General features: G+C 38.2%; 1 protein-coding gene across 2 annotated transcripts in view; it reads left to right on the forward strand.

The window, feature by feature from the left end:
* LOC129721878 (uncharacterized) overlaps positions 1-7,225 on the forward strand; it is a 375,832-nt gene extending 368,607 nt beyond the window's left edge. For both annotated transcript variants that reach the window (XM_055674963.1, XM_055674964.1), the window contains exons 10-12: positions 5,491-5,644; positions 5,715-5,834; positions 5,906-7,225. In XM_055674963.1, coding sequence (XP_055530938.1) covers positions 5,491-5,644; positions 5,715-5,834; positions 5,906-6,095 — 464 coding nt within the window. In that variant the 3' untranslated portion in view covers positions 6,096-7,225. The remainder of the gene's footprint in view (positions 1-5,490; positions 5,645-5,714; positions 5,835-5,905) is intronic.
* Positions 7,226-8,129: the final 904 nt, after the last annotated feature.

The raw sequence follows: 8,129 nt of genomic DNA on the forward strand, positions 1-8,129 counted from the left end.
GAGTCGATCCATCTGGATACAATCTGACACGTGGGGGAGCTGAGGAATTAATATTAGGAGGGGGGACAGGAGGGACAGGGTCGAGGGGATTCGAGGATGGCGGTGCGGGAGGTGGGGGGTCTACATCCATCGCGCTAAACCTAGCGCGCCGATGGGACAGACAAGAAGCACGTACCTTCCTTTCTTTTTCTCCTTCGTGTTGAAGTGCACTGCACTCACCACCAAATCGTTCGACAGCAGGCGACACAGTAACACAAAGGCGCTTGACCTTGCGATACAGCAATCTAGACAAAAGACACCGGTCAAAAAATGCCACCACTTGCACACACGTATTGAAATTTATCGGAGCGATTTCGAAGCACAACCGATGCTGATGCGTGTTCGGCACAGAATGATCTAATTTTTTCTTGATTAATGAAGACTACGTACATGAAACTTTGATCAATTGTTTTCACAACTGTTGCATGCCTGAAGTAGCAATTTGAGTGCTGTTTATTTAGTGGAAGCAGAACTTTTTACGCTCAAACTACAAAAGTAAAAAGAACTCTGACCTCAAAATTGTATAGGAAATGACCACTATCCCGTTTCACCTAAACATTTGTCTTAGGCCACCATACTAGGGAGGCATATGTTATTCTGGGTCTGACGATAGCCGTATAGATCCAGTGAATCATTTTCGGCTTTAATCCCCATTTATTACCAAAAGTTGTTTTACTAATCCATAAGGCACTTGTAGCCTTACTTATTACTTTGTCTATGTGTAAGTTCCAATTTAATTTGCTACCTAGGGTTACTCCTAAGTACTTGACTTCTAGAGAAAGTTCTAATATCGTTCCATTGAGATACAAATCAGGGATTTTAAGTTTTTTCCTGCGTGTGAATGGAATAATATTAGTTTTTTTCGGATCCACATTCACCAAATTGTGGTTAGATTAAGAGCATGTTGAAGTCTATCTCTGATTACGTGCTCATACTTTCCACGAACTATAACTACTATATTATCCGCAAAACCAATTACTTCAAAACCTTGTGATTCTAGTTGCGTCAACAGCTCATCAACTACTAATGACCACAATAGGGGTGAGAAAACCCCTCCCTGTGGGCATCCCTTTGCAGTCTTTGCTGTGACTGTTGAGCTTCCATGATTGCAAGTCATTTCTTTTTGTAACATTTCAAATATACAATCGACGATTGTTATGTCGAAGTTACGTTTTCTCATTACATCTTTCATTGAGTTATGAGATGCATTATCAAATGCGCCTTCGATGTCTAGAAATGCAGTTAACATAATCTCTTTGACTTCAATTGTTTTGACGTTGGACTAACGTCTATATCGAAGTTAGGCACCTGAATTTGAAAATCTAGTAGTTCAACCAGGGAAAACCAGAAAAAAGTGGTCAGGCTTTGAGCGCTTATATATCAGTCATTTCTTTTCGGAATTTCGAGGTTTTGGCATCAACCGATCAGAAATTCTTTTACGGTTGAATTTATGTAACAAAAATAACCTATTGTTCGAGATACACTATTGAAAAATTGATAAATCACATCGATTGTCTAAATCATACCGAGCAACCAATCACCACCTCTCTTCACAAGCACAGTCGACACTAACGGATACAACCGATCTGACTTTGTAAACAGTCTCACAGCTTTCAACCAATAACGAGCTCGCTTTCGGTAGCTGCAACAGGTGTTTCAACACCGTTTTGAAATGCTTCTTTTATCATTACCACTGAACAGATTCTAAACACCAATGGCTTGATTGATAGGGGAAATATTGCGCAAGATTGACATATAATAATTTAAATATGTTTTCGATACTAAACTAGTTAAAAGTTGTGTTAAAAGTCGTGCACATTCAACCAATCACAAGCTCGCTTCTTGTTTGCTCGCGGATGGATTTTTGCTTTGGGCTATATAATAGCCTGTGTCGTCTCATAGCAGTCATCAGTTAACAAGTGAAAGGCCACCAGGCCGGTCTTGTATAATCAGCAGCGGTGGCTGATTCCAGCGGCCAAACTGAGCTGCAGCAGAACCAGAGCGGTGGTATCAGGCAGCCGCGGCGGAGGTAGTGGGAAGCTGCATTTCTTCATTCAGTTCGGTTCTCCTTCGATCTGAGTTGGACCCCACCAGCGGTAATCCAATTCAGATATCGTTGGTGAAAACAGCCAGAAACTGCACGAGCCAGCACCGCCACTAGGAAAGCTACCGCCATTTAGTGTGTGTGCAGTGTGCACATATAGCGTATGTGCATCTGTATTGCTATGACATTTGCGATGATAGGGATGGCGCTGTTGCGTGTGTATGGCTAGCTATAGCGTGTGTAAGACACTAGCATGTGTAGCATATTATGGCTATTGCGTGTATATCTTCAGCGTGTGTACGGATAGTTATAGCTTGTGTGTGGATAGCTGCTGCGTGTGTAATGATTAGTTATAGCGTATGTATGGATAGTAATAGCACATGGTTGGATAGCTTATGCGTGTGTATAGATAGTTGTATCGAATGTATGGAAAGGAATAGCGTGTGTATGGATAGCTATAGCTACAGCGTGTGTATGGATAGTTTTAACGCGTGTTTAGATAGTTATAGCAAGTGTGTAAATAACTATAGCGGGAGTTTATCGAAGATTATTATTGTCATTGAAAATATTAAAACGTCTTAACGAACACAGTTGTGATTTTGATTGTACAGCATCGATTTAAACTTCTTCAGCCAGTCTTTATTCATCGAGGAAAAATTACTACCTATGAATGATCAACACTTATTTACTAGAAATTTGATTTAGATCAAAACGGGTTCTTTTGAGTATCATAAATTGTTGGTAAAAAAAGTTGCAAGTTTTCTCAATGAGCATTCATTAAATTTTCGTTTTTGTTTCTCGGTGCGCGGTTTTGATTTTGTTTCTCGCACACAGAGAAAGAAACAAACTTGTCGCTATCGTGAAAAATAAAAAAACAATTAGAAATGCTCTAAATCACAACTGAAGAAGTTAAGATATTTTTCTGTCTCGCCCAAACCTTGATAACAACTACCGAAAAACGTGTGATTGAGCTCTTGCTATATTGAGTTATTGAACCAAACGTTTTTTTTTTTTTTCAAATACATGAATTTATATGCTGGGCTGGAACTAACCTAGCATGAGTTTTATCGATTAAATGTCAAACAATTTTCAAATTTAAAATTTTCGGTTCTGGGCTCCAATTTCAGATAGTTTCGTAAAGTTTGCTTTTTGCTTAGATAGGAAAATTTTACCAATTCGCTCAATTAAATGATTGTCTTGGTAGTGCAGCAAACAAAGGGTTGATTCGAATATGTATGAAATGACAGCGATTAAATAAAAGATATCCATTCTTTTAGTATATATTATTATTTATAACGTTTTAACGTCTCAGCATCCAGAAATGCACTGTTAGATAAAATTGCAGCAAATACTAGAGTTGCAATTCTCTCTATTATTTGTTTTAATGGAATATAAGAATACCGTAGTCCAACGTCATGCGGTCGTGTCTTGAATACCACCCTCCTACTTTTTTTCAATTGTCGTTACTAGCGCATGAAGCGCTGTTACTGTTGATTTACCACTTTGGTAAGCAAATTGGTATTTATTTAGAGGTTTTAGTTTTAGATATTCTAGCTCTATATAGTTATCAATAAGTTTTTCCATCAATTTCAACATAAACGACAAAATACTAATTGGTCTTAACGATTTTGGGCTCGTTTTATCCTTTTTATTAGCTTTGGGAATGAAGACAACACGAACTTGTCGCCAACTTTTTGCAATATACTTTAGTCTCTAGCTTGCTTAAACATTTCAGTAAAGCATGAAGTTAAACTCCCTCTATTTTCCTAAATCATGATTGGGCGAATTTCGTCAGAACCTGGCGACTTGTATGGTTCAAACGAATTTATTGCCCAAGTAACTTTCTCGTGAGTAAAAATGCGACTTGCTGGATCTTGTATATGCTCTCTGGTCGTATCTGGCCTAGATGCACCTGCAATAACATTAGGCTCATCGGAATCAATCATGCTGACCGTTTCTGATCTATTATGTGATTCCAAAGAAGTCGCACTTTCACTCACGACTGGGGAGGATCCTGGATAGTGTACCACCATCATCAGGTTTAAGGTTTCTGTGGCGGTGGAAGTGAAAGTTCCACTGTTATATTTCTTTATTTTCTTTATTATACATAGTAAGAGCTTCCCTATATGCATCCCACTGTGAAGTACGCTTTGCTCGATTGAACTCTCTTCGTGTCTGTTTCCTTAAATTATCCAATCTGGCGTTCCACCATGGAACATTCCTGTCTGTTGATCGAGTCCTGATTGGACAACTGTTATTATACGCTTGAATGATTCTATTTGTTACTTGAACAGAGACATTTTCAAGTTCTCTGTGTGTGGTTATGGTGTTATCCGGGAAGTTTCCTTCCGCTAATAGATTGGAATAGTATAGCCCCCAGTTAGTTTTCCTGGGGTCCCTGAACGTTTCCTAGATTAGATTTGCAAAATTAAGATTATAGGATTACTTGCATGCAATATTTTGTGTACATGGAAGATAGTTTTGAGAGAGAAAAAGCACGGTGGCGTTTACAGAGTCTATACACTGCAGAGCCTTTAAGAAATGTCGCCAACAAAATTCATCTGAATGGCGAGCGTTATCGCTGCATGGAATATTTTTGCCTAAAACAGATTGATCTTATTACGGCATTAATAACTGACATCTTTGGCTTGATTTTGACAGCAATAGTAAACAACTTCACACCTCTTTAAGCTTTGTAACGTGGATGCGATGATAGCCATTTATCCAACAAATATCCAGCAGCCCAACACAGTCGCACCGCATTTTGATTTTTTCTCGGTACACATGCTTTTTCACATGTACTACATCCGAATTGTAAACACGAATCGGTGGCAGTTTGTAATTACAGCCCTCGACGAACCTGTAATTTGGGGTGTTTAATGTCGTGTGCCATTGACTGTCACGCGTGATTTCGAAGGGGAAATCTGAGTCCTTGTTTTCTGTCGATAAAACGCACGTTACTCGTAGATTGCCGAGGCTCGATTTCCACTGCAGTGGGTTGATGGGTGTATCAACATGTGTGTGGAATAAATAATGAATTAATCAGACTCGGGATAATTACCACACGTACGGATATATTTTTTTGGTTTCGATCCTTCCAATTTCAAAATTCGTATCATGTTCTAAGTGCTATTGTTTTGGCAGGACAATCAAATTTAGAAACAGGGGTTAGGTGGGGTGTGTTGAATTGATCCATGGCTCAAAGGAATAAATTTCATATAATAAGTTTCAAATCACTCATTGATTAAGTTCAAAACCCATTACTTGATTTTTTTTTGGCGATTAACCTATACAGTATAAAATTAGAAAACCAATAAAATAGAAACATACAATAATACAGATAAACTGAGTCCAAATGCCAATCTGAACCACTTCAATGCACTATAATATTTTATCTTCAATTGCAGGGTTCTACAAGCAGAGCCTTACACTGAATCTTAACGAATGCAACAGTGCTAAGCCGACTAAGAAATTTGGAACTCTAGATCTTGGATTAAACTTCAATACCGTTCGTGCGAATGTGGATCTGATCGATGCTGCAATACCCCTCGATCGCCAAGGGTAGGCTTCTGCATACTTTATAAATCGATTGGTCCTCAAAAAAATTCCAAAAATATACTCTTCTTTCCAGCTGGTACCACGGATCGATTAGCCGAATAGATGCAGAGAAAATCCTACGACCGTTGGGCGAAGGAAGTTTCCTAGTGCGAAACAGTGAATCAACCAGACAGGACTATTCACTGACATTGAAGTAAGTAGCGCCCGTCCAGCAGCAGTTTCGGCACTAAACATTCTCTTCTCTCTTAAAACTCAAATTAACAGGAGCGCCAAAGGTTTCATGCATATGCGAATACAGCGTGATCCGGAGACGGGCCAATTCATCCTGGGTCAGTTCAGCCGACCATTTCCGACCATCCCGGACATGATACGGCACTTCTGTCTGAACCGGTTGCCGGTTCGTGGTGCCGAGCACATGTGCCTGCTTGAGCCAGTCATTGCGCAGATCCTTTAAAGGGCTTCTTCTCATCAAACAGGCGTTATTGTGTAGAGTTTGCTTTTACGGATTCTTATAGCAAATTCACGCAAAGGGTAGATTAGCTAACATAGAACGAGTTAATTTAGTCCGACGGATAGTTTCCTATACCCGCAGTTCTACTGATAGCACCGGATGAAAGGTTGTTGAAAGTTGCGCGAAGAAGTTGAAATGCATTTACGTTTCTTCTAAACTTTCATTGTTTTCGTTCGGCATCTAGTTTTAACTGAGGATCTTACATTGAGACAATAACCACTAATTTGACCATGATTCTGCGGTAATTATTGTACAGAGATTATATTGAATTCGTATCTCAGCTCATAACTTAATCGTATCATTTTAATGATCATAAGTTACTGCGCCATACTGATTACATTGTGATAAAGTGACTTTGTTGACGGTTGGATACAGTAAATTGTCCACTTTTGAGTTTCTATCTATAGCATTCATACAAGTTTGCACATTTATGGTTTCATTCGTGTGTAAGAATAAACATCTCCAGGCCGAAAATACGAGAATGCTTGCAATGAGATGCCAAATTTGGGACTGTGACGAGGAAATAATTGCAATTTTACACTTGAGTTAGTTGATATAGTGAAGTGCAATACCGAATTAATAGTTTACATGGCTTTTTTTCTGATAGATTACAGTGAGTTTCCAGTAGGTCTGCAAAAATAAATAAATAATTCACCAAGTGACACTAGGAAATAGAAGTTTTAAAATGCAATAGAAACAGTTTAGGAGGTGAGCAACTTTTACTTTGTTAGCACTGTTAGCAACAACTGAAAGCCAAAATTCATTGTCCACGACGATAGCCGTCAATCTATGTAAGATTGAATGGAAATATTCCTGTACTCATTCGGCGGAAGTAACTGTAGCGCGTCTCACCAACTGTAAAGTAGAGCGTAGAGTAGTGATTTACTACGATTCCTGTCCGGCTCCATTCTGCCGAGGAAGTCTTTTTCTCTGCAGAGTAACCGGAACGAATCAAACTATTAAATTTGGACAAACAGATGATTCAGCTAACATACTCACACATATTAAAAGAAATCACGTAGTGATGGAAAAACATTATTGAAATGAGGAAATATATATCAAAATATTTAAAATGCGACGCATATTATTCGGAAAGAAAGAAATTTTGTCCGCCAACTGACTGAGAACTTTCTCGCTGAATTCACAAAATACTCACGAGTCTTGGAATTAGGATTGATTGTATGTCTTCGACAAAGATAAAGACAGTACAAAAGAAAATGTACATTGTACAAAAATATTTTCTAAGGAAAACCATTTGAAAAAAAAAATATGAAATGTACATCTCAGTTCGTTTGTACTGCTATCTACAACTTTGCCAAAGGCATCAAATCAATTAAAAAAACCGCTCTGGCTCTAAAAATATTATCCGGGTATAAAAAATTACTAATACGTCATTAGCCTAAAAAAACATCTGTGCAAAATTTCGGTCAAATCAGAAATGGTCAATCAAAATCGTTTTTCTATGTAGCTTGGAATTGCACTCAGAAATGACGCAATTTTTGTCAAGCGTATAACCATACTTCATACCGATATCTTGGTTGTTTAAAATCAATACAGTCATCTTGTCAACATTCGTTTGAAATGGTACAACTTTTCCTGCTAGTCAAATTACCCGTTGACATTTCGAGTTCTACATTTCGATAAATTTATCCTAAAGTTTCTGATAAACTAGAGATATCATATCTACCGTAATTGCGATATGAGTTGTCATGTCACTTATACTTAACGATCGAATCGCTATCAATTTGTATACTTATATTTGCAGGGTTGACGTCAGTTTGGAATTTCTATTTAGTTATCACTGTAAGCTTACTCAGGTAGTGGTTAGCCTGAATACAAAATGTATGAAACTCAAATGTAGATTACAGATTTTCTGGAAATATGGTAAATTGGCCTATTTACATACAAGCGATGGCTGATTTTATGTGATTTTATAATCTTATGCATACAAAGTTACTGGGGAGTCTAACGGAGTTG

Source organism: Wyeomyia smithii, chromosome 2, assembly GCF_029784165.1.
Source record: "Wyeomyia smithii strain HCP4-BCI-WySm-NY-G18 chromosome 2, ASM2978416v1, whole genome shotgun sequence".
In the NCBI taxonomy this organism is placed as follows: Eukaryota; Metazoa; Arthropoda; class Insecta; order Diptera; family Culicidae; genus Wyeomyia; species Wyeomyia smithii.